Source organism: Herpailurus yagouaroundi, unplaced genomic scaffold (assembly GCF_014898765.1).
Source record: "Herpailurus yagouaroundi ecotype Mexico unplaced genomic scaffold, PumYag 100, whole genome shotgun sequence".
Taxonomy (NCBI): domain Eukaryota; kingdom Metazoa; phylum Chordata; class Mammalia; order Carnivora; family Felidae; genus Herpailurus; species Herpailurus yagouaroundi.
Genome location: NW_024412391.1, coordinates 85339631 through 85366970, shown reverse-complemented (window position 1 = coordinate 85366970; position 27340 = coordinate 85339631). Strand labels below are relative to the sequence as shown.

The window sequence follows — 27340 nt, the reverse complement described above, 5'->3', positions numbered from 1 at the left end:
CCAACAGTAGATGCTAATGCTTTTGAGGACTTGTGTGTGCCCAGCACAATTAACTCATCGCATCCACACAACCCCAGGAGACGTGTCACTGTAAGTCCATTTAACAAATGAGAAAATTAGGCACAGGGAATTCAATTAGCTATAGACCCAAGATTTAAACCCAAGCACTTGGGGTCCAGAGTCCAAGCACTTAACCCCTCCAGCACCCTCCCTTCCCATGTTAGTGCAGCTCTCATGCGGTTCTTGTGACATCAGGAAACATGGCGTATGTGTGACACGGGTCCAGGTCTGACACACCCGCCAGTCACATGACATGTGATACTGTCACCACCAGAATGTCTTAAACCAAGTGAGTCTGAATCTGCTGCCCTTGGAAGGAGAAATAACCTGGCACCTTCGCTGGCTGTGGCTCCCCTGGGGCCAGTGCCCCCAAAGAAGGCATCACAAGGACTCTCTCAGGGAAAGAGTTAGAAATGTGGAATTGACCATGATTACATCAATGCTGAATGTGAAGGCTCAGTTGCCATGCTGTCCATGGCCTTGGACTCTCAGTAATATTTCACCAAATGAAAACACACAGAGGCAAATGCAGGCTTTTGATTGTTTTTATTGTGCCTATTATGAAAAACAGCACAAAGTTCAGGCAAGAAGGATGAAGGCTTCCATGTATGTAAAATAAAAGGCCTCCAGGCAGTTATCTGGATACAGAGCCCCAGGGGCCGCTATGGAAGCTGCACGCCGGCTGTACTCAGAGGCGAGGGTGCTGGGTGGCTGACGGGCTGGTGGACGTGAAGGAGAGAGCAGTGCTGAAGCCCCCGTGGGTGCCCCCCGGCCCCGCCCCTGACTCGTGGCAGAGTCTGTTCTTGGTGCAGAGTGACGTTTCCTGTTTGCCTGGCAGTTTGTAAGCCTGTTCTGCAATGATGACACATAGAAAAAAGACACATGTGAACTGAAATAACCCAAACCCAGAAAGAAACCCCCGCTAGAGCCTCAGCAGACACCGCTAGCGGCAGTAGCCAGTAAAGAAAAGTGGAGCCTTGGGCCACCATGTGTTAGGAACTCTTCTCATTTCAGCAGAGTGCTGGTCTCCCAAGCAGACGGTAGGCGATGATGATGGTGTAGACCACGCTCTTGACGAGGAGGATGACGTAGGTGTAGTAGGCAGAGGTGTTCGCAAGCTGCAGCCATAGGGGGTCTAAAAGAAGCCATCGGTTAGTTTCACCTGTTGTTTTGAAAGGCTAGGACTTATTAATGGGAGGTAGGTCGTATTATGCAATTCTGATGACCTGGGTGGAAGTGACTTTCCTGCACCAACCCAACCCAACCCAACAGTAGACGTCTATACCACTGTCACCCCTACCACCACCACCAAGACAACCCAGAATCCAGCTTGTGGGTCAAGTGAATCAACAACTTCTGTGAAATTCACTTAGTACATTCCAAAGTCTTAAAAAGCAAGGTTATGTTTTAGATGAATGAGTCACCCTGCAAAAAGCATTCGTGATAAGTAGCTTTTGCCATTTCTTCACCCCCACCATGTCTATAAGCTACCATAATAGCTAATATGCATTAACCACTAACTAAATACCAAACAAACATTTGATTTGAGAGTTTTGAGGGCAAAGCTTTAATCTTACTTAAGTTTTCAATAACCTAGGAGATTATTATTTTCATTCCCATTTGACAGATAAATTGAGGACAGAGAAGTAATTTATCTGATGTCATACAGTTAGTAAATACAAGCCAGATTTTAATCCCAGCAACATAATGTTCGAGAACACATTCTTACCTACTCTGATTCTGCACCTCCACAGGTTACAAATACCCCCAACAAACAGTTAAGATTATGTGTAAAGATAAATTGCTGATTTAGAAGCACCTTAGTCATCACACATTGTTCGTTAATGAAGTTCCTACTAACGGTACAGTCCATGGAAATTTGGTTGTGTTCATAGCAGGTTGGAAGGGAGGTTTTAGTGGAGGGTGTTGGCTGTGATGAGCACCGGGTGATGTATGGACGTGTTGAACCACTCACTATATTGTGCACCGGAAACTACTCTTACCCTGTATGTTAACTAACTGGAACTTAAATAAAATTTTTTAAAAAATAATAATAAAATGAAATAAAGTGGAAAAAAGTAGTCTCCAAAGAGTAAGAACTCCAGAATCATTAGCCCTTGGTGTGTGGAAAGGGACCCTGAGAGATGATGTGTTCATAGCTCCACGCCTTTGGTCAGGTAATATGTTACCTAAGGTCCAGAGGCCCCTCGATATTGGACATGGAAGGCAGATCGGCAGGGCTGGAGACAATGCTCCTCGTCACTTTCTTATACATACATGGGAGAAAGGGCCAGAAACCAGTACTTACCATGCGTCAGGTAAATGAGATACCCTATGCTAGACATTTGCCACATGTGACCCTATGTCTTTCATAACTGAGGTGTTGTTCGTGTTATTCCCGGTTGGCTCAGAAAATGCAAGTAATGTACCCATATTCATGCACAAATAATTAAAAGACTGGGGTTAAAGTCCAGTCTGTGGCCCTTGAAGCCCTGCACTCACACCCATCCCCACGGGTGCCTGGCTTTGGGATTTCTTGCTCTGTGACTACATCTTACAGGTAGAATAGCAAACTAAGTAAGCATATCAATTGTTGACTGAGATGGTCCATGTTGAGGCCTCAGATCCCGCTGTGCGATGTGGTGCAAGGGACTTAGTTCATTTTAGCTCATTGCCCTCATGCGTAAAATGTGAATGAAATCCTTCATAGTGAGTATTAGGAGAATTAAACAAAATGCACTCACAGTAACACAATGCCTTCTGTACAAGAACCTCTTAATGTCAGTTCATGTTATTAACTATGAACAAAAACAAAGACTTAAAAAAAAAAAAAAAGCAACTCAATATCCTGTTTTCCTCAGACAGTAGAAACAAGGACCACAGAAATGAGTGAAATCTGTTGCTGAAAGACTTCGGAGCCCCTCACTGCACCCCTAAGTTATATAGTCCCCTCAATCCCAAACCCACAAAGATGTGAAGATGGCTCCTGGGAAACGATGGACTGACTTAAATTATCAGTCAGTCTATTTTGCAAGATCCTGCCAATGTGAGATTTCTACCTGAAGTCAGGGAAGTTCAACAGTTAAGTTGATTGGGAGGAAAAAATGCCATAGAATAACATAAAGGCACACACATACAAAAACTTACCATTTTCATCTTTCAGCGAAGCTTCTGTAGAATTAATAGCAGGGAGTTCTAAAAGAAAATAGAGAAGATATTATTCAATTGTTCATATCCATTATTTGACATGTGTCTGAGTTGTGGGTGGATGGATAGATAGATACTTCCAGACATACACACATACAAACATACATGCATACAATTTGTCAACCAAGAGGAGAGAGCCTATACATATATGATCCCCACAATTTCTGGAATGATTGCTCCGTTACTATGTAATTCAGTAGATCGATTCACATATTCTATTTCCGCACATGAAGATGTTGAAGTTCATGAATGATGCATTTTTTTTTTTCTCACAACTAGAAGGTAATGTCTGAGACTATCTTGTTTTCCTTCTGCGCTCACCGCTTCTAGCACAGAGCCTGCCTCAACGTAGGTGTTCTATAAGTACTTGTTGACTGGAAAAATAACCGGAAATAGTAAATACTGGGCAATCCTCAGCACCCACGGCAGACATGCAGAGTTGCTACAAAATGAATTCATCTAACCCTAGACTCCACAGGAGAATTTTATATGTTGGAAGGAGTCTGGTTGAGGTAAATTCACCTAAGTAAAGGCAAGAGGCCCTCCCTTTCCAAACCATGCACACCCCCGTGGTGTGCGTGGGTGTGACAGCAATGCTAATGAAAGCCGGTACCTATCGAGTGATTACAACTGTGCCAGGCACTGTGTGAAAGGTTCACGTGCATTATCTCATCTGATCCCCCAGTCACATCGATGTGAGCTGAATTTGGAGGACTCCATGTTACACAACAGGAAATAAGGTTTAGAGAGTCTAACTAACTTGACCAGAGCCATGCCAGTAACTGGCTGAGCCAGCACTCAAACGGCAGTTGTGGGGGGTTCGATGAGCTAAAGCAAAAGCTCAGCGTTTCAGTGCGCGCTGAAAGATTGGCCAAGTAATCATAGTTTGCTGAATAGATAAAACCTGAGGGGAAGGTTGTATTTCTCTACTGAGAAAAAAAAAAAAAAAGCTGAAGCCACATAGAAAGACAAAATCCCTTAAAAAGATCATCGACTGTTGGCTGGACGGACAGACAGTCCCAACATGTTTTGGTTTATCCTTTTTCTGCTTGATGAGTCCTTGTCCATACAGATACGGTTCTGGTATGCAAATTATTCACTCCACACCATCTTGTTTTGGGCGCTCTTACATTCTAAATTGAGCTATAGGCTTTGGGGTAAATCACAGGAATAAAAATGTTTGTATAATCATGTTTACATGTTAAAATACCCTCAAAAATGGACTTTAAAGTGTCTTAAAAGTCTCTTTTCCATACAGTAGCTCTACTCATTAAAAGAAAAAGAAACATCTCTTATCACCATGAATTGATTGAGGTAGAAACATTAAGGTAACAATTTTCCAAAGTAAAATCTGTGTGTGTGTACCCTAGGTTCACTTTCTCAATCAAGGTTGGTTGAAAACTTAGACCATATAGTTTTATCTCTTCCAAATCATTTCATGGATTCATGTTTCCATGTTCTATATATTTTTAGCTTTCATCAAAAACAAAAACAAAAAAAACCTTACTAGAATCAGCATTAAAAATTTGCTGTAGAATGGCATTAACAGAAATACCCTCATTAGCTCTGTTCCATTGAGAAGACCTTGGGAGACATGCGTTTCCAAAATTAAGTGCCAAGTAAAACACATCTCACAAATAGGAACTTCTCCCTTTTCGATAATCATCACCATGGAACTTACTCTACTTTGACCACTATAAAAACCAACATCTAAAGGATTACAGTGGTTACATTAAACTTGTGCTTTGCTCATTTGCCTCCTCTCTGTTTCTTAGCTGTAGACATTTTAAAAAATTAGGGGTGTTTGCACTCTTACTTCAGTTAGTTTTAGGAGAGGATGCACATAAATACAAGAAGCACATGAATAAATGCATTCATGTTATATTTTCAAAAGCAAGCATTTTCACTGACATGATTGTATTTCTTCTTCATCACAGCCGGGGAGAAAGCAGAGATAAGTGTTCAACCCTAATTTGATCATTGGAAACACTAAGGATCCAAGAAGATAAAGATTCATTTCAACAATTTCAAGCGGTACACAGCAAAGGTCTTTGCACATTTAGTTACGTGCGTGTTCCCCCTGCTTCCAAAGGGCTTGTTAACCACAGAGAAAAGTACAAACTAGTCCTGTCCAGTGGGCCCTCTGGGGCCGTGGTCTCTTATGTCAAGGCTCAGGACTTGACTTCTGAGTCTAGAGGTTATTGGATCACAGCCGGGTGCCCACGCTATCTAAAAATGATCAGCATTTGTACCAATGGTGATCCTACGGGACACCATGGCTGAATCACAAGTGACCGTGAGTGATTAGGAAACGTGTATTCACTCTACGGTAGTGATCTTCCTGGGGACAGTGGTCCATCCTGCATCCTTTCGAGGCCTGGCACACACTCGTTCTACAGTGTTTGCTGGGCAGCATTTCCCAGGGGTAGAAATACATCCATTGTGTAGAATGGAAGAATATGTGTATACATTAGCCTCACACAGTCTTTACTTACCAAATTTCACCTTAGAGTGGTATGTAAAATTCAAATATGAGAAACAGAAGACCATACTAAAACCTCAGCAACCAATTTACTAATTTTGTTGAGCGCGATCTGTCTCCACCAAATGAACAGCATTTTGTCGCCTATGACTCATTGTTTATGGGTTACACTTTGAGTAGAGCAAGATTAAAGTGAGAGGGACTTTGCTGAGTAGAACATTCCTAAAGATGTATAATTGTTCTCATTTCCTCATCAAGTACAATCCTTAAAAGTGGACTCTCTTTCGAGCGTTTATTGTTTGGGAGGATGCTAGGTGCTTTTGTATGTGCTGTTTCATGTAATTCATATAATGATGCTAAGAATATCACTGTAACCTTAACATTTTGGTTTATGAAACTGAGGTCAGAAAGGCTAAATGAATTTTTCTTGTTTTTTTTTTTCTTTGTATGTTACAAAGTCAATACTATTTTAGTTCTATGGGGAAATAGCAGGACGTTTATGCTACCATTAAAAGTAACAACATTTAAGAAAGATTTCTATTTGTTTCTTTTCATTAATATTTGACAGCAAAGGTGGGATATTTCCTTTGACAAAAGGGTTACTGGTATATACACACATACCTGTGTTTATTGAAGGAAACAGAATCTCTTGATCAACCCCTCCTTTATTCTTCTCATGTTTGACAATACATGTGTGTTCTTTATCCATTGACTTTTCTGTCACAGTGAGCCAGGTGTATTTCATGTATGTGTCCTTAGTCTTCATGGTGTTTCCCTGCTGGGATTTCAGAATTGTTTTGCCATTTTCTTCTTTCCAATTTACCTTGATAACATCAGGGAAAAAATCCTCAAGAAGACAAAGATATGTTCCAGTCTTATGGAGTGTTCTTTCAGCAGGTGAAGGAAGAAAAATCGTGGGCTTGGGGGAAGTGTCTTCATCAGGGCTTTTATCTGTTGGAGAAAATGGAATAGCAATTAAAGCTATTGTTAGAGAAATGGAAACATTGTGTGGTTGGAACCACCTGGCACATAGTAAAAGGAAGGAAAAGTTGCCATAGAATTAGTGCTTATGGTGGCCTTTCCTCCACAATGGTTCTGAGTTGCTTACCTTCTTAGTTTCCATGGGAAAAAGAGGTTCAAGAGGTTACATAACTTGCCCAAAGTCACAGCTACTAAGTGGCAGAGTCGGGATTAAAACATGGAATTTTTTTAAACAGTACACAATCGCTTGTTTGAATGGGAAATATTTCCAGGCGTACTTGACAACCTATCGAGTTGACCCTGGGTGGCTCAGTCACTTAAGCATCGGACTTCAGGTTGGGTCGTGATCTCGCAGTTCTTGAGTTCGAGCCCGGCGTGGGGCTCTGCGCAGAACCTGGAGCCCATTTCGAATTCTGTGTCTCCCTCTCTCTCTGCCCCTTCCCTGCTTGCACTCAGTCTCTCTCTCAAAAATAAATAAACATTAAAAAAACAATTATAGAACATCTTGCCATGTCAGGACTTCGTGTAGGGCAATGTTTAAAGCTGCACTTCCAAATTATTTACAACACCTTGAATTTAGAAACAAAGTCGCAATATATCCAAAAGTGCTATTTCAAAACTGATTATTTTCAGAAATGCTTTTATATTAAAGCCTTATGAAGTAACACCCTTATCAGAACTTTTGTTTTGCTGTGGAAAATGTTCACTGAAAGCTTATTTCCTATTAGCATTTCATCTGAAGCTTATATATGACCAAGAGAACACCATATTTTGACTCTCAGAGTCTCCCCTCTAAGTTGAATCTGCCCTAGAAAGCTGCTGAACTTGTAACCCACAATATTTGGTGATTTCACTGGCTGAATAATATGTAACTGGTGTTATGATTCCAGAGTTTCCTGCAGACATAATGTCAAAACATATAACAAAAATCGTAGTTTTCAGGGACATGTCATTTGAATGTTGGTACGTTACTTGATACATTTACTGCTGATTTAATGGTTACAATTATAAATGTTGGAACCATTTTAAAATTGATTTCCAACTGAAATGCAGGTGCTTTACTGATATTCTCTTTGGGCTAGTTTGGTATGAGTTTAATAATTCAAAGGGCAATTTCTTAAGAAAAGAGTTTAAGAAGAACAGAAAAAAAATTATTTTGGGGGGGCTCTTAATATACTCTCTTTTTTTTCTTTCTTTTCTTTCTTTTTTTTTTTTTTTTAGAAAAAAAGATTCTTGAGAATTTTTGCCTGTGTAGCTAAGCTCCTAATTTTTATACTAACTCAGTAAGCAAACAATGAGTTCTTATTTAGGCTGTAGGTAGAATTAGGTCATAATGTGCTCTTTTTTTTTTTAATGTTTATTTAGTTTTGAGAGAGACAGAGAATGCAAGTGAGTTAGGGGCAGAGAGAAAGGACACAGAAGCCGACATAGGCTGCAGGCTCTGAGCTGTCAGCACAGAGCCCGGTGTGGGGCTCGAGCTCATGGACTGCAAGATCATGACCTGAGCTGAAGTCGGATGCTTAACTGACGGAGCCACCCAGGCACCCCTATAATGTGCTTCTTTTAAGTTTACACATCTTGCTTGTAGTGCATATGTATTTTATTGATTATAACTGTAAGACATCGTATATTTCGCCAACCACATATTTTGTTTTTAGTGTAAAAAGCATGTTAGATAGACAAGATTAATTTTTCAATTGTACATGATATTTAAATGACTTTAGCCTCTAGTCAATATATTAAAGAAACTAATTTTCATTTTTGAAAATTTGTGGGGTTTTTTATTGGACCGCTTCTGATTCATTATAGTGAAGAACTCAAAAATCAAATGATGAACTTGATAAATTTCTGGACGGTAGCATACTGTTTTTACCCTCTGTCCCTTTTCCTTAACCAAATTCTTGATGTTTTACCATTTTCAAGATAAAATGAATCTTGAACTTCCACAATTTTCTCAATGGAATAATTAACTGAGCATTAAAGCATCCATTTGATTATATATGGCTCATGCTTGTATTTTGGGTAATTATCTTACATAGTTTTTCCTTCAACATTCTTTTTTAAACCTGTTAACAGTGATTTTTACGATGAAAATCATTTTTATGATGCAAAAATAGAAACCAGATTCTAAAATAAATAAGCCTGTCTGGTATATTTATATACATTTATTTTCATAACCACAAAATACATTTGAGTCAAGTTGCCTGAGTTATTTATATTTTAAGATGCATCCATATGAATTTTAAATAAATGTACCAAGTGTCAACTACATTTTCAATTTGCAAGGGTGATACTTCGAACCTGCATATTGATGTTGATTTAATTCTGTTCTACTTTTTTTTTTTTTAATTTTTTTTTCAACGTTTTTTATTTTATTTTTGGGACAGAGAGAGACAGAGCATGAACGGGGGAGGGGCAGAGAGAGGGAGACACAGAATCGGAAACAGGCTCCAGGCTCCGAGCCATCAGCCCAGATCCTGACGCGGGGCTCGAACTCACGGACCGCAAGATCGTGACCTGGCTGAAGTCGGACGCTTAACCGACTGCGCCACCCAGGCGCCCCTCTGTTCTACTTTTATTAATTTTTCCTTTATTAAACAAATAATTATAGCTATTTCATATTTAAAATGTGTGGGGAATAAGTTTAGGAATTCCCTGGGCATGCACCAGTGGGTTAACAAGGCATAAAGAATTACAAAGCCATAGGTTACTCACACCCAAGCTTGGGTAGATAAGATTAGGCCCCCAGAATAAAGTAGGGCGGGACCAAGGCCCCCAGGATAGAGAGGGGGGCAAAGGCCCCCAACACAAAGGTATATGAGGTAAGCAAGATTAGGTATTCAGGACCAAAATGCCCCCCAATTTAGTACTATCGCAGAAAGCTGCTTTCACAGGAGGGAAGGACCAAATTAGGTAAAACTGTACAGAGGACTATAGACTGGTGTGTTGGAGGTGATGCTGCCCAGGGCAGAGCTGATTAGCAAAAGAAAAGGTGCCTTGTTAACCCTGAGGTTACATGCTCTGTCTTAGCCCCTAGGGTAGCTAAGATAAACAGACATAGCACCTCCTGTCTGCCATTAACAACCATCTGCCCATCTGCCCAGTGCCAGGATTTTGCTTTATATTGACCCAAACCCCAAACCCCATATATCTTCAAAACCCCCTTTCCCTCATGGCCACGAGTTAATGTTCACAGTTTCATTGTCTCTTTGTGCACGTCTATCATGTTTGTAAGCCTTCTGATCTTAATAAATACAGGGCAAGGATCCTTAATCAGGGCTCTTGTCTTTTCCCGGACATGAGCCATCTCTCGCATTTTAATCCTGCATCCGCTCTCTTGCTGGCCAAGAGAGAGCTTTAGACTCGGAGTCAATGACAAAAATGTATTTCAAATATATGACATTTCTAACTTTATTTAAAGGTCTAGCTATATTTAAAAAGTTTAAACATTTTTCTGATAAATATGAGCATGAAGGCCAAACTTGTTGGTGCCTGAGTGTGTCTGTTGAAGGTCACCATCTGTGAATGACATTCAGTGTCATGGTGCCCACAGTAATGATGCAGCGGTAGCATGAAATGCTTTTGTTTAAAGACCATTTCTTCATTTTAGAAGATGGATCTGGAAAGTAATGTCCGCTATTTCACTTCACATTCCTCCTAAAGGACTCACGCATTGAAGTCCTTTTCTCATTTTATGGCGGGAAACACATAACAAATACGAAAATTTGGTGATCTTCATTTTATTAGATAATATAAAGTATGGACTCCACCACATTTTTTCCTACTTTTGAACATTAAATTTTACCCTGTGCTTTCTGTTAGGAAATCCCGGACCTTTTTCGTCTGCTCTCCATAGTGCTTTTGATCCTCTCTTTTTATTCCATGGCCTCACTGTACTTGTGTATTCTATTTTAGGCCTTCTCAAATAGATTTTGGAAATAGGCAGCTGAAATAAATGAGAAATGATTTGTGCGTTAGGGCTTGTTTCATTTGCAGCTTCAGAGGTTGATAGTTTTGCAAATCTAACTCGAAGGTGACATGAAAACTGACAGAAGATGTTGGCAAATCCCGCTCCGCGATACAAACACAAAACATGCAGAATTCAAACACACTGAAATGCTGGGACATGAGGTGAAGCTTTCGTTCCCATCATCCCTCAAGAAACAGGGGTTGTCTTATGTTTCGGTCCTGGGCAACCTCTCGTTTGAAAGGATGCTCTTCTAATGCTCTACTTTGATCAGACTATACTCCTTAGACAAGGTGTCAACCTGAAATAAACACAATGCTAGTTTTAGAGGTAGCACTGGTAAAAGACAATAAAGAAATTTACCATGGATTTGGTAAACAGGACTTGGGAACAAAGTCTCTACCCTTTATGTTTACATTGCACAAATATAGAGTAACAGAGTAAATGAAAACAACGCTTTTTAAAAATTTTGTAAGTGGGTAATTTTTCTTTTTTTCAGATAAAATATTCGGTGGCATCATCATAAGGAGATCCCAAAACAGACACTGGGACCCTGAGATGGCTCAGAAATGTGCTCGAAAGTATACATTTTAGACGCATGTGAAGAGTTTGAACAAAATTTTTGATGAAATGTCAGGGCACAAAAAACTGTATTTCTCAACTTATTTTGTATTGATATCATTTTTAACTTTGTAGGTGTAATTCAATTAAGATATTAAATATAAAAGGGAATACTTGGCTTTTTATCTGTATCACTGCAAGCTTGTGCAAGCTTCAGGTTGCACAATCTCTTCTCTTTTTATTTTACGTCTGGATCTTTCCACTGAAAAATGAGAGACCACCTTATGTTCTGGCAGGCAATAGTGGAGGTAATGCTTATTCCATTATCATCATTTTTAGAAACAGGTGACAATGAGCCATAGAAATTGAAAGCATACTGCAAATTAAACCGTTTGTTCGAAAGTGACCTATAGACTAGATGGTAATTAACATATTTTCTGTACTCCTGATAATATAAAGAACTCCAAGGGATGGTAATTTGAAATGACATTTTTTTTTTATCACTGACCATGTCCCAACCTTTATGGTTCCTATTGACATATTTAATTTCATTTAGTCCCTGTAACATCCACCTGAGATGGTTGTTACAGGGACAGAATCAATGGATGGAAATATAGCAAATATTAGCAGTAATAAGTGTCACTAAACTTTTTTAATGTTTTCATTATTTTTTTCTCTGTTCTTATTTTCATAATGAACATGTATTATTTTTATAATTTTAAGAAAGCAATAGTGACTGAATCAAAATCTAAACGCTAAGGAATGGTTATACAGAAAGTGATAGATCCAGAGTCATAGTCCAGATTTTTCTCTGCACCACACTCCTCTTAAAACACACTTTTCAGGACTCCATGCATTATACGTCTGTCACCATTGTTTAATTGGATTGCTAGAATTTACGTGGATTGTGTAGTCATTTGGAAAAAAGAGGACCACAAACTTGCTTTTCGGTTTATAAATTCATTTGTGCCTACAATCACAACTATTGTGGAAAAAAACCACATCACTTCTTTCATTTTTTTCAGTGTTTTACCACCTTTGTTAAAATTCTTGAAAAATTTTTTTTGATGAGACCTAGTGCTCTGGAAACATCTGTGTGAGATGTTCTCCCTCATCAGGCAAAATTTCACCTCTAAGGCTAGCGAAGAATGAACAAATAACAGTATACTGCATTTAGAGGGGGAAAACCTAGCTTAACGTTCTTGCATATGTTTATGCAGTTAAATATTTTGATACTTGATAGTAATCATCCTTTGACAAAATGAAAGTTCAGCAATATTTTATTCCTTCTTTTCCATTGATTATTTTTGGAATTAAATAAATAAGATACACAAACTTTACAAGACGTTCAAGACCGAAATCCCAAATGGCTCTAACATCTCCCCCGCCCTTAGAAACCCCCAGTTGCTCTAGCCAGTTAGCTCCTTGTGAATGTCCTCCACGCTAGATCAGGTGGCAACTACCCCCAAGGATCGGGGCAGAGTCTCCAAACTCTCCAAGGATCCTGCTGTTATTTGTGAACATACTGGGACCAAATCCTAGAATTCTGAGCCAGCACTGGCATCACCATCTCCCTTCCCCGCACTTTACTAAGAATGGAAAGAAAAGGTTCCTATAACCCTGAGCAGTGTGCCAGGACCGAACACTTGGATTCGCAATAGCCAGACCGATCACACTGTCTGAAGAGCTTCTACACAATCTCCCTTTGTGCCAGTTTTAAGGTTGTGCCCATGTTTTTTCAAGGTTTATATAAAGACATAAAAATGGGCCCCACTACCATTAAACAAACATGAAACTCAAACAAAATCACATTAGATATGAACACAGTCGAGAATTGAGGAACTGACCTCTGCCTGGTCAGCTTGGTTCTGTCTTTCCATCTCAGTCACACAAGTTGGAAAGTATGATTTTACCTTTTCTTACTATTTTCCTGATGCTCAAATCTCTTCCCTTAAAAGGTTTTCTTGTATGATATCCCTTCTTTTACCAGAGTATGACTTGCAGTTATCATTTCTTTTGTTTTCAAAGAGTAACCAAAAAGTATTTAATAAATGAGTGTTCAATATTTTTATAGTTTTTTTTTTAATTTCTACATATTGAGGGGGTAGTTACCTTGTCTGATTGTAAAGTTCTTTCCAGAATCCTGTCGCCCCTGATAGTAGACCAGATGAGTTGTTACAGAGTCTGAAATATTAATAATGATCTCTAAACTTACTTATTCCTGAAAGACTACCTATTTGAACTTGAAATTACCCCCAAGAGTTTCCAGGGAACTCATCTAAAATCCTGAGCTGTTCATCAGAGGAATCTGTCTGGTCTGGTCTTTCTGCCGCTGTCCCGGCCTGAACGGAAAGGCAGCTGTGGGTCATGCGGCCGAGTCCCACGTGTAGGCCACCTGCTCCAGCTGTCCTGCCCCAGTCAGTGTTTCCGGCGCACTTGATGCCGATGCGGAAAGAAGACTGAATGCGATGGTGTGGAAAGGACTTGTCATTTTATAGCAATACCCTAAGAATCACATTTTGAAAATCCAATTTTTGAACATGTATTCAACATGACTTATTTGATCATTTGTGGAGGAGAGAGGCGATTATAATGCCATGATTAGAAGCAAAAGCATCATTTTCTGCATGAGGAGTAATACAAATTGAGCTATTACTAATTAAGCATTCAACTAAAGAATCTATTTAAAAAGTCAGGCTGCAGATTAGTAAATATCAGATTATAAAAACATGGCTTCATGTTTCTAATATCACATCATGGTCCAGACCATGCATTTTGGAATGGACAAGTCTCTATCGGATCCCCCTCTATGTAATAAGCCATGTGAGTTAAGGCAAATAACTGAACTTCTTCAAGCCTTAATTTCTCCATCTGCAAATTTGGAAAAAGAGGATTTTCTGTATAGGGCTGTTGAGGAATGAATGAGATAAGGCGCTGAAACTGGTCAGCATGGTATCTGGCCCTCAGTGAATCTTAGCTAATATTATTGTTCTCTTTAATGGGATGGTTTCAGGCCATTTTATCAAATTTTTCCACAAAACAAAATGTGTGGATTTTGTAAGCAATAGGTATTATAAATTAAAAAAGCAAGAGAGCTCATAATTCCAAGACGTTTTGTGTCTCTTACAGCCACACGCCGAAACACATAGGGCCCAATGACGCCACAATCTAGAATAGTTGTCCTGTAGGCTAGAAGCTTTTTGAGTTTGGGGGTTGTGTCTTCTTTACCCCTTTCCTGGCATCCAGCATAGAAACTGTGTTCAGGGGCGCCTGGGTGGCGCAGTCGGTTAAGCGTCCGACTTCAGCCAGGTCACGATCTCGCGGTCCATGAGTTCGAGCCCCGCGTCGGGCTCTGGGCTGATGGCTCAGAGCCTGGAGCCTGTTTCCGATTCTGTGTCTCCCTCTCTCTCTCTGCCCCTCCCCTGTTCATGCTCTGTCTCTCTCTGTCCCAAAAATAAATAAACGTTGGAAAAAAAAAATTAAAAAAAAAAAAAGAAACTGTGTTCAATAAGTGTTTGCTGAGACAACAAATGAACAAATGAAAATGTAAAGCCCTGCAGACAGACTCTTTTCACGGACTGTGGAGCTAAAATGATTTGTGGAGTTCATAGTTCCATTCAACTGGACCATCTCTAAGAAATATCACAAGACTCGCAATGGCACGGATTTTTAATAGTCGTACCCTGCCCTCTAAGAAGCCAGAATAATAAAATAAGAGGGGTTGTTGATGTTTTATGGTCAATTACTGTAAGAGTAAAAATTTTTGCACTGCATTAAGGGTGAGATCCAAAGCAATCACAGATTTTGCAGGTTATTAGAGAAAGAAGCACTACTCATTAAGAATTCATACTAGAGGTACTTAATCAAAGTGTTTCTCTTAAAGAGACCATCTGTAAGAAGAGCATCTTGAACCCATAACTCACACCAAGGGTTTAAAGACACCATCCTAAAAATAATTTTAATTTCAAGCCTTGGTCTATTTGTGCGTGTGCGTACTGTCAAAACATAGAATTTCAGTTTACTTGCAAGCAGGTAAGTAAATAAGCCATTTTCAAAGTAATTAATTTCCATACAGAGTTTCCAGTAGCTGCAAAATGGCTCTCTGTATGCTGACTTGATCATATAGATCATTTGTTTTCTCTAAAAAGCATCTCTTGGTTTTTTATTCACATGATCAAAGTAGAACAAAGTTACTTACCTGGGGGAGTTACTATGAGCTTAGTTCCTTCTGCAAATATCTTGATCCAGCCTGACTCATCACACTGGTTAGAGCTTCTACAAAAACGTCAGCCTTGTCCTGAGCCTCATGGCATGACCAGCAAGTAGAAACCTTGTCCTGGCAATTTGATCTTCTGGACTCCCTTGGAAGTCCTTGAATATAGGCTTCGTGGCGTCTGACATTTTATAAGTTTTTCTCAGATTAGTTGATAAAAATCTCTGTTTTCCAAGGAGGCAGTAATTACAGAAAGTGCTGATAGAAGATGGAAACAATTAGAGCACCAGTAAAAAGAGGAGAGAGAGAGAGAGAGAGAGAGATTGGGAGTAACTTGTCATCCAACTGCTCATTTAAATTACCAGGAGGGGCACCTGGGTGGCTCAGTCAGTTGAGTGTCCAACTTTGGCCTAGGTCATGATCTTGCCTTTCCCAAGTTCCAGTCCCATGTCAGGCTCTGTGCTGACGGCTCAGAGTCTGGAGCCTGTTTCAGATTCTGTCTCTCCCTCTCTCTTTCTCAAAAACAAAAATAAACATTAAAAAAAATTAAATTACCAGGAAAAGTGTTCAGTCAATTAAGATGTTTTGATTTCCAGGTGTTCAAGTGTGTGAAACTACTCAGAGATCACATCAAAGGAAAAGCCCTTCTCTTCTCAGAAACACCAGACTGGCTCTGTTAGCAATCTGGGATTGTATTTCTAAAGGAGGAAACTCTTTAGTAACCAAAAATACAAAAGTGCCAACAGAAATATACTCGAGAAATGTGAACAGTGTTCTCCAGTTTTAAATCAGCTACTTTTACCATTTGACAACATGATTCTCTACCACACAATGCAAAATGAGAAATAATTTGTGTAATGGCATTCCCCGCCCCCCCCCCAAATAAAAGAAGAAATCTGTAGAAGTCTTTCTTCCATGAAATACTAGATTCCTATTTAAACCATAATTTGGAAACAAAATCCAGTTCTCTGATATGTTGTAAAAAAGAAGTGATTCTGTGATCTTCAGAAATGCACTTGTAGCCGTCTCTCTGTGGTTAACTAGCTCTGGCCGAGCTTTTGCCATCACTGGGTCTCTGCATCCCCATTGGTTGTGTGGGCATTGGACTCTGTATGTCCAAAGGGCCCTTGCTGTTCTAACAGTTCATACATAACCTGTGACTAAGGACAGGAAAGGTTGGGCTGTGGTTGCTCAAGTGAGAAAGAAGTTGAGAGTTAGTAATAAAGAAGGTTTTCTTACAGGTCCTTCTGACTCTGTGATATTGAGATCCCAGTGGGCACCATATTAGGTGGCCTTATTGGACTTTAGGACATTTTTGTTTATCAGGTAAAAGCCTCCATTTTCTTTCTTATCTGTGTCCAAGCCAGAATTGGACTAGTCTTACAGGTAATATTGGTTAATAGGATTGGATATAGGATTCGTTTCAGGGGCCCTGCTTCTTTTCGTTGTTACCAGTGGGTCTACTTGAGGGAATCCCCAGAGTACATGCAACACATGTCAACTGTTCTGTCTGGTGTTTGGGGAGAGGAGAGTTGATCCTGAGAGATTCTCATTTTGGTGGCTCCATTTGAGAACCAAAGGAGTAAAATCAGAGGCGCTTGAATAAATTGGAAGTGGACATAAAAACAGTAAGAAGATAAGCAAGGGGTATAGTCAACATACAAGCCCAAGCCAAAGACCCACATAAATCCATTTGGTTGGCATTGCCAGTGGTTGGTCAGAATGGATTCTAAGAGGGGGGCATGAATCAGGACTGGGAAGGCAGGGCCAGGCCTCATTCTTCAGAGGCCAGGACGTGAAAGGAAAGTTTGTTTTAGAACCAATGAAAAAGCTTCTCTGTAAGACCTGTCTCGATGTTATTTTATTATGTCCCTGGTATAAAGAACCAACAGATCCCAGCACCTCACCAAGACACCTATGTAATAATAATTCAATGTTATCTTCCTTTTGGGGGCAATACCTCCATAATTTTCCTTTAGGTTTTGCTTCAAACACACGTACCCTTGAGCTCTTTTTCATCCCTGAATTATAGATTTTTCACCAAATTTCATGAGTGTGGCAGCTATATAGCTATCATGAGAATTGGAAGAAAACTCTTACTACTGTATAATAAGAAATGAGATAATAACCTCAAAACATTATGCAGAAGTATGTACATTTACATGGACATCTTATAGATCATTAGTTTGTAGAAAGTTCCCAAAGCTTGTTGAAATTTGATAATTAATGTAGTTATTGCTTTAGATTATATGACGTTTCTATACTCTGCTGTGAATCGAAGAAAAATCTTGGAGGAAGAATTCACAATTCTTAACTTTTCAAAATAAAGCAGACTTTACTGTTGTTTGGAGGACGATGTAAGATGTGACTTTTAAAGAGCCCCTGAGCTCCTGTGTTAGCTGAGATGGCTCAGGGAAGCCGTTCGGTTGTAATGGGAAAGGACACTGTGATGTGCTGACCCTGTGCTCAAACTGTCCTGTGTGGAACCTCCTTCAGTCATCAGCAACCCTATGAGAAAGATCTGGTAACGTTCCTGGATCGTGCTGTCAGTTAAGTGGCTGAGCAGGAATTCAAATCCAGGTTTTTATCACTCCAAAGGCTTTATGGGGGCCCCTGGGTGGCTCAGTTGGTTAAGCATCTGACTTCAGCTCAGGTCATGATATCGAGGTTCATGAGTTCGAGCCCCGCATCAGGCTCTGTGCTGACAGCTAGGAGCCTGGAGTGTGCTTTGGGTCCTGTGTCTCCTTCTCTCTCTGTCCTTCCCCTGCTCATGCTATCTCTCTCTCTCTCATTCTCTTTCTCTCTCTCTCAAACAAACAAAGAAAAACAACAAAGGCCTTGTGGTTTTCATCATTCTCCTATTCATTCATTCATTCATTCATTCATTATTCACTCAAAACCAGCAAACCATTTTGCACATTGGATATGGCTTCCTTCCCAGGAAGCTTCTCATCAATGGAGAAGTAGAAAATTCAGGACACTTACAAAAGCCATCCAGTCCCCAAGAGTGATAAGAATAGACGATAAAGTGACCTAACTAGAAGAAACATCGGATTACATCCTTGGGCTCCTAGCACAGACCTTGCTGAGGACACAGATGCAGGAGACAAGTCCTGTAGAGACAGTGGCCAGGTCCCTGTGGGAGGCAGAAAGGCACATGTATGTGTTTGCAGGGGTGTGGGGTCATGGGAGGGTTTTTGTTCAGTGTCAGTGGTGCATTTCCATACAGTGGATCCCAGCAGGCGCAGTAATACAGCCCAGCATCGTCCTCACTAATTTTGTGTATCCTCAGGCTCGCTGGCAAATCCCTCTGTCGTTTCCTGGCTTCATATTTTTCCTCACTAATACCTTGTTCGTGGACCACATTTTCGTTTGAGGAAATATACAGAATGCGTTTTAGAGGCTGGTCTGGCCTTTGTCGATACCAGTGTATATTTACGTTTTTCTTTAAGACACCCGTTTTTACTTGGCATTCTAAAAATGCTGTGTTTCCTTTTTTCTTGGTAATGGATGGTATGAATTGTGTTATGAAAATGCCTCCATTTGCATCTGAAAGAAAAACCAAAGCAACAATTAGCAAAATTTAGACATTCATTGAAATAATACACCTTTCTTCCCCATTAATGAAAAGCTTGGGGTCAGGGGGTCAACATTTTCTTCCGGAAGAATTCAAGGTCATGGTGAAATTTGTAGTTTACTTTGAATGACCATGTGGGTGGCCTTCTGCCCACATGGGCCACTACATTGTTGATGCTTAATATCACCTTTCTTCACTGAATGAAATGCCCCTTGGGTAGAGCCACTCACAGCTGCAAAGGGAGGCCACCAGGACCAGCCAGGACAGGAGCCACATTCTGCCAGCACTTGTCAGGAGAGGTGGTTGAATACGGGGCTGATCACAGCGCAGATCTGGTGGCTGTTGCCGTAAGAGGAAGTGGTGCTCTGAGCACACAGCTAAGAACCAGAGGAAGAGACCGACAGAATTTACCCCAAATCATCCTGCAAATAAGGCTACTAACCTGCTTTATCAGCAGATTTCTCTCATTACTGTGCATTTGTTATCCAATGATATTAATGTAAAGAAGCCATTTTCCTGGTAAAGGACTATTGTCCTTCACCAGTTCAAATCAGAGAGTGGGAGGTGGGGGGTAATTCTTACAATTCTCTTCTTCTATGAGTTATGAATTATCTGCTTCCTCTCTCTGTCTCTATGTCTGTCATTCTCTCTCTCTCTCTCTCTCTCTCTCTGTCATTCTCTCTTTCTCTCTCATATCTTTCCATTGTCATTTGGGTAATATCTAGTGGCCCATAGTCCTTCCTTATTTCTCTTAAATCCACTGATGAGCCTTTCAGGGCATTCTTCATATCTGTCACTGTGTTTTTTATTTCTTGCATTTCCTTTGATTCTTTCCATCTCTCTAATGAAATGATTTGCCTGATCTTGCATCTTGTTTACTTTTCCTATTAGATTAGATCCTTTAAAGCATTCATCAAAATTATTTTAAGTTCCCTGATGGTTCCAACATCTTCTGTCATGTCTCAGTCTGGTTCTGGTGACTGGTCTGGGTCCTCACATTGTTTCCTCTTGACTTGCTCTACGCCTCTGGGTGTCTGGCTGGAAGCTGGCCACGTTGTGTGGTAGAGTAGATACTGGGATAAATATGTTTTGTGCTTGAAAACGAACACACCTTGGGGCGCCTGGGTGGCTCAGTCGGTTAAGCGTCCAACTTCGGCTCAGGTCATGATCTCACGGTTCGTGGGTTTGAGTCCCACATCCGGCTCTGTGCTGACAGCTCAGAGCCTGGAGCCTGCTTCAGATTCTATGTTTCTGTCTCTCTTTCTCTGGCCTGCCCCTCCCCTCCCCTGCTCATGCTCTGTCTGTCTAAAAACTAAATAAACAAAAAATAAAAAAATAAAGTGGACAAAATGAATATTACATTGCAAAAATGCTGTGATCATTATATATATATGTAATATGTATACATAATGTACATAATATAATATATATGTGATATCGGCAACATGTTTCCTGGCACTCAGTGATTTCTTCTTTGGATTTGAGCAACATAAACTTTCGGGTAATCTCCAGACAGTTGTCTGACTTGGTCCAGATGTTGAACATAGTCTGAGTTTTCAGAGGTTGAGGAAGACGTCCTGGGAAGTGGAGGCCAGCTCTGAGCACAAGCCAAGAAGCTGGCCACGGTGCTCACGTAGGGAAGGATGTGGGTAGACACAGACCTGAGAAGAGGTTCCATGTGGGTTGTCCGGGCACCCCTTGACCTATGTGTCCCGCTGACACAGTAGTAAATACCCACATTTCCTTTTCTTGCAGATTTATTCTCAAGGTCAAAATGGACCCGGGAACACTGTTTTTGGCGACAGAGCCTCATGGTTGATAAAAATCTGTCAGGCTATGCTTCAACCAGTACGAGTGGCTGGATATCATCTTAGGCAGTGTTTGGACTTTTTCTATATTTCTCAGAAAGATTAGCATTTCAGATCGCTCCAACTTAAACTGTCAAATACAAACTGGGCTCAACAAAGAGGAGTTCTGAACACCAGCTTTATAAAGATGCACCATTAAATCATGTCTTTGCTCTCCCACCAAAAGTTGAAACGAGTGAGGAGCCGGTCTGAGCTCAGACGGAGGAGAACGTCAGTACTTCCAACACTGACATCTTGCTGAAGAGGCAGGAAAACAAGAGCTTGATGACCAGATGGTTCAGTCAGGGGGGGAAGGGTGTGATCTGACCCAGGTGGGTCACATGGTCTCTACAGGCCATCCCATGCTGGCTGCACACCAGATAGGATACCCCGGGGGTGTGCGGAAAATCAAGGGAGACAGCCTTGATTGTGTGCTGGTTTGGGGATGATGAGATTGCCTTATTTCCTTCGCACACCCTGTGCCCCTCCCAGGGTTGCATACAGTACATAGGAAAAGACGCCTTTCGTGTTCAGTATGAAACCTTTCACCTTCTGGTTTCAGGGCGGAGTGATGTGAAACAGTGCAGCAATTTCCAATAACTATACCCAATACTGAGATCCCTATTGATATTGTTTGGATGCCACAATAATTCCAAAGGCGTGAGCAGTAGAATGCATTTAAAAACTTAATTTGGCCCCCACAGTACAGATGCAATGTCAGAAAATCCTAATTTCAATGTCCTATCATTCACTTGTTTGGGACAACACCAGATAGACTAGAGTGTAGACTGGGTCATGACTTGAAGTCTGCCTATACCTTGTAGCCTCTCTCATGAATATGTCATACCTAGATCTTCCAGAAGTAATTTTGGTATGGAATAACATTAATAGTACTGTTTTTTGAGCATTTGCTATCTTTTAGGCACTGTGCCTAACGTATGATATCTCATTTTCTCCTCTCAAAGGTCTGAAGACCTTATAGTCTGTTGTACAGATGTAGAAAATGCACCAAACAGATATTAACTCATGTATCCAGAGTCACAAAGCTGGTATCTGCGGGACCCTGGGAACTCAGTGAAAAACTCCTGTGGAAAAAGGGAAAACACAATGATAACAACATAGGTCTCCCATGACTATACCACTGTAGGGCAAACACCATTTTCAGTGTGGTACATTTATTTATGGTTTTTCTTCCACAGCATATACATATACAGACACACATAAAATTATATGATTATATGCAAAAAACTAATTATACACCTATATAAATTTAAACTATACGTACACATACATATATATAATTTAAGTGGTCATTTACTTAGACTTTATATGATTTAGCTTTATTTATGAACTTATGATTATTTTTATAGCTGAAATTTATAAATAATTAATTATACACTTGTACACATCTTACAGTGTATATGTTTCATAAGAAATTTATATAAAGTCATTGTGAACCTTTTAAAAATCAGAAGAAGTGCAAAAAATAAAAATAAATATTATCCACTCTTAAAAATTAAAAATTAACCACTCTTAAAACTCTTAAATTTACCTTGATTTTATTAACATATCATTCACATATCTGTGAGCTGATCACATATGTAGTTCTTTATTCTTATTTTTCTCAATATTTTCAAGCTAGTATTTTCTCTTTTTTTAATATTTTTAAGGTTTATTTATTTTTGAGAGAGAGAGAGAGAAAGAGACAGAACACAAGTGGGGGGAGGGGCAGAGAGAGACACACACACACACAGAATCCACAGCAGCTCCAGGCTCTGAGCTGTCAGCACAGAGCCTGACGCAGGGCTCGAACCCACCAACCGTGAGATCATGACCTGAGCCGAAGTCGGATGCTCAACCGATTGAGCCACCCAGGAGCCCCTCAAGCTAGTATTTTCAGCCTTATTCCTTAAAGTCCCTATTTTTGGTAGACACCTAGTGTTGCATATTTTGGGTGCAACATGAATTAACTTCACCGTTTTCCCACCATGGACACCCCCGGGAGGGTAATGAGAAGCTGATACAGCCTCAACCCTTTTGTATTACTCATAAATGACCCTGTACTTTTAGATCCTGACGTCTCCGACTGTGAAGTACGCAGGGATCCTGCAGGAACCTTGTGAAACAAGATCGGCATTCAGGAGGCCTGGCTGAGGTTTGATTTTCTGCATTTGTAACAAGCTCCTAGGTGAAGTGGAGGCTGCTGGTCCACGAATCAAATGGTGGGCACCAAAAAGTTAGAATACGCATCCAAATGATTTCATTTTCAAATAGGCAATAATAACCCATATAATCGCTGCAATGCCCCAATATATTGAGCATGAGGCATGCTCCAAGCGTCGTGAGAACTTTATACGCATTATTGACGTTACTTCTCTCAGGACCTCCTTCAGGTTAACATGTTTCCATTTTAAAATAAGGAAAATAAGTCAGAGATATGTTATACAATTTATTCAGAATAAGTTCATAAATGGGGAGAGTGGCTATGTAATGAAGGGACATTGAAGAAACACTAAGAAATAGGGAAACCTATAGTAACAATAAATGTCACTCTCAGTGTATCATTCTATGGAGGTGATTGACGAACTACTTCTGTGTAGGGCCACACGATAACATTTTAGGGTTTTGGGGTCTCTGTTGCAACCATTCAACTCTGGCATTTAGTGTAAAAGCCACTATAGACAATTTATAAACATATGGACAAGGTGGTGTTTCAGTAAAACTTTATTACAAAACTAGGGGCTGCTGGGTATCAATATAGTTTGCTGACTTCCTGTTCCATGGCAAACATTATGGCTAATTGTAGTGTTTTAGTCTGTATTTTTTATGGAAGATACAAAGTAGCAATATTATTACACAGAAAATTAAAAATATATAACAATTTTAAGTGTGTCATATGTATATATAGCTATATTCTATATTATTATATACACAATCTCATTATTAAATGTATAGATCAATAAAATATTGAGGATTATGTATACATAATATATTTTTATTAAATTTTACAAAATCTTTAAATGTACCAAGAAGAATTAAAAACACCTATCTTTCCAGAGACATCCACTCTTTAAACTTTGAAGAATTCCTTTGCATTAGTTCTTTTTATGGATTTGAAAGCGTATTACATAAACCAGTTCTGTGTTTAACCTTTTCCTTGAATATGTGGTGAATATGTTCCAGGTTCTTATAGTTGATCCAAAAAACATGTTTTTAATGGCTCCATAATATTTTGTCACTTCAAGGTCTCATAGATGATGGCCCCTTTCCCTCCCGTCACCACTGTAGGGGTTCCTGGTCGTTTTGTGTTGAAAAGTCAGGGTGGCTCTCTCTCCTGAGATCAGTCTCCATGGGGCCACTTCAGGTGAATTCTGCCCTGCTCTTCTCATTATTAAGTGATATAATCTGTGTAAAGCATTTGACACAGATACGATAAGAAGCTAGGTACTTTTTTTCATCCCCTTCTTTCTGGAAATGGTTCACATTCTCTGACTCTGTATTCCCTTCAGGGATCTTCCTACCGTTGCTTCTGTAGATGTGTTAGGGGACAGGTGAGACCCTTTGAGACCCAGGCCCTCTGGGTCCTCCAGCTGGGGACCCACCACTGTCAGGAATCATGATGGACAGAAAGTGGGACACAGGATCCGGAGTTTGCCCCTGGGAAGGAAGACGTTCAGTTTCTGTGGCCTCTCTGCACGTGATAGAAGCACCTGATCCTTAGAAAGAGAAGCAGAATGAATGTGTTGTCATTATCTCAGGAAGCAGGGATAAAGTACATGGCAATTATGTATTCAGATGTTCACATTTACCAAAGGTACCAACATTTTTGCCAAGTAAAGGTTTTTTTCTCATCCTTGACAGTGAACTCTAAAGAGGTGGGAGAGGAGTTGGGGTTTTTTTGTTTTTGTTTTTCTTGAGAGAGAGAGAGAGAGAAAGCTCAAGTGAGGGAGGGTCAGAGAGAGAGGGAGAGAGAGAATCCTAAGCAGGCTCGTGTCCAGTGCGGAGCTTAACTCGGGGTTCCATCTCACGACCTTTGATCATGACCTGAGCTGAAATCAAGAGTCTGATGCTCAAATGACTGAGCCACCCGGGTGCCCCAAGAGAGGGAGTTTTATAGCTTCACACATAACACAGTGTGTTTCCTTATTTTTGAAAACTCATAGCCATCCAGTTACCAATCACAGATTTCAATTCTCAATAATTATTTTGTGTTTTATTGATGTGTGAAGGACATGCCTTTCTCTTCTTTACAGATGTAGAGACCGTGTATTATCTATCTTGTTACCAATCTGATTCTTATTCGGGATCTTTCTTTCTCTTTGTAGAACCCTGGAGAACTAAGTCTTGGAGGCATATCCGCCCTGTTGGAAGCATGTGAAGTGCTCAGGGCTGTTTAAAAGTACATCTCTGGTTTTGTCCCCATATCGATCCCTGGATGTGGAGTGAGGCACTGTCTATCTCTCCAGGATACAGAATTTATACCTTGGTGTCTCCTATTCCCCAAAGACCTGGTTGCTTACTTCATGGTTTCACGGTCACTAGATTCCTTCAGGATGGCCTCAGTTATTATGTCTGACAGATCATTCCACCTGTGAAGAACTGTAATGCCCGTGAATTAAATCAGAAAGTAAAAATGACAGGAAATATTTATGTCCTTTCCTCTCTTCATTCTGAGCCACTCGGGTGCTAGAAACCTCTGTCTCCACAGTGAATTAACAGACACATGGATTTTTCCCTGATCCATCCACCCTGCGTCTTCAGAGTTCCCAGACAGCTGAATCCAGCGGGAACCAGTGTCAAACTGCTTTCACGGGGACCGTCACTGCTGGTATCACGTGGGGCTCGCTGTGCGAGCAGAATCTACAATGTCTTCCTGCAAAGGTCAGGAACTACTGCAGAGGGAGAGGCTCCGGCTGGGCACCGGGCTGTGCGGCCTCTGTGGTTGCCCAGGTGGAGAAGGATGTGGGTGGACCCAGACCGAGCACGGTTCTTGTGCAGCCTCTCCTGGCAACTCTGGTGCTGTGGCTCTAGTCCCAGAAGGCACAGAAGTACACGGCCTCATCTTCTTGCTCTAAGAAATTTATTTTCAAGGTTGCAGTGGAAGTGTGAGCGTTTTTACTTGCCTCAAGTTTTTCGCTCTTCCCTCCTAAAGAAACTTGAACGGGCTGTGTTGAGACAAGTGTTAGATGTTCTATCTCTTGATCTGGCTTCTGCCGGTACCAGTGTATGGCTCTGTTGATGACCTCAGTGGACATCTTGCACGATATGTGTGCACTCTTCCCCCTTGCTCTGGAAATTGATATTTCAGGTTGTTCCAGTTTCCCCTGCCCAAGGCCAACTGCAAGCCAAGAAGAGAAATCCCCATGAGCAAATGATATGGAAAAAGGCAACAATAAAGAATTTCTCAAGTCTCTCCTGTAGACTGACGTGACTGGGGGACACTCACAGGCCCAGAGAGATGAGAAGATGACGGCCTCCAGCAGTGACATCCCGCGGGCCAGGCTGGCTCCCCAGGGACAAGGTAAGAAGTGAGGTCCCCGTGAGCAGGAGTGGGCAGGCCAGTGATAGGAGGGCGGAGCTGGTTCAGGTTTTAGAAGAAGTGGTGGCTTAGAGAGTTTCCTGGGGTTTTTCATGATCAACCACAGGTATGGGCAGTTCTGGGGCTTCCGGAGTCCCATGAGTGCTGGGCAGACGGGGTAAGAGGGCACCCAATCTGGAAAGAGATCCCGGTACCAATGCGTCTGTCTGGGGTGGGGCAGGATGGTTCTCACACCCACTCAGCCATTCCCTCTGGGATCCCAAACCCCAGAGACATTGCCCAGAGACATGGGGCCATGCCTGCTGGGTTCAGCCCCCGTGTGTATCTGCCTCTCATTTGCTGTTGACTCGCGACTCGGATGGGAAACCTGACCTTTACTCTTCTGTAACAACCACAACAACACAACAGAGACTGAAATATTTCATCGATGATTTGAATGTGCCACGTGAACAAGCACCAGAGTATCTTTGGGTCTTATAAGTTAATTGTGATGTCACCAGGCAGATGAGGACTCAGAGAAATCAAATTTCATTTATAATCTGGGTGCCTCCAGGAAGGGAGTAGGCTGCAATTGCTGGGGGTCATGGGTCAGAGCAGTCTCTGGAAACCAGCTCCTACTTGCCCTGGGCCTTGCCACTGTCTCATGAGCATGATGTCACATGTGGGATCATTTTCAAAGCAATGTTGTGTTTCAAACGTAATGATAAGTGTTAAAATTAATGTACATCCAATGTCCATTGTGGACTTGCTTTTGTTAGGCATATTTCTGAAGGTCTTCCTGTATAATTTATGTAATCCTCTCCCCTGTCCCAGGGGATGGCTGTTGTGATTAATCTCCATGTCACAGATCAGGACATTAGCAGGTAGGGTCCTGTGGCAGACTGTCCTGAGAGGGAAATCTTCCAG

At 40.9% G+C, this 27340-nt stretch overlaps 1 protein-coding gene and 1 gene segment (V, D, J or C); both read right to left on the bottom strand.

The window, feature by feature from the left end:
- LOC121028044 (uncharacterized) overlaps positions 1 to 25249 on the bottom strand; it is an 83089-nt gene extending 57840 nt beyond the window's left edge. The window contains exons 1-7 of the mRNA XM_040471599.1: positions 25181 to 25249; positions 21920 to 21980; positions 19279 to 19425; positions 18699 to 19020; positions 18553 to 18607; positions 15457 to 15544; positions 6371 to 6700 (exon numbers count right to left, since the gene is read on the bottom strand). Coding sequence (XP_040327533.1) covers positions 6371 to 6700; positions 15457 to 15544; positions 18553 to 18607; positions 18699 to 19020; positions 19279 to 19425; positions 21920 to 21980; positions 25181 to 25249 — 1072 coding nt within the window. The remainder of the gene's footprint in view (positions 1 to 6370; positions 6701 to 15456; positions 15545 to 18552; positions 18608 to 18698; positions 19021 to 19278; positions 19426 to 21919; positions 21981 to 25180) is intronic.
- LOC121028913 (probable non-functional T cell receptor gamma variable 11) lies at positions 25186 to 26581 on the bottom strand. The segment is given in 2 exon segments: positions 25186 to 26233; positions 26342 to 26581. Coding segments are annotated over 2 exon segments (543 nt in total).
- Between the last annotated feature and the right edge of the window lie 759 nt (positions 26582 to 27340).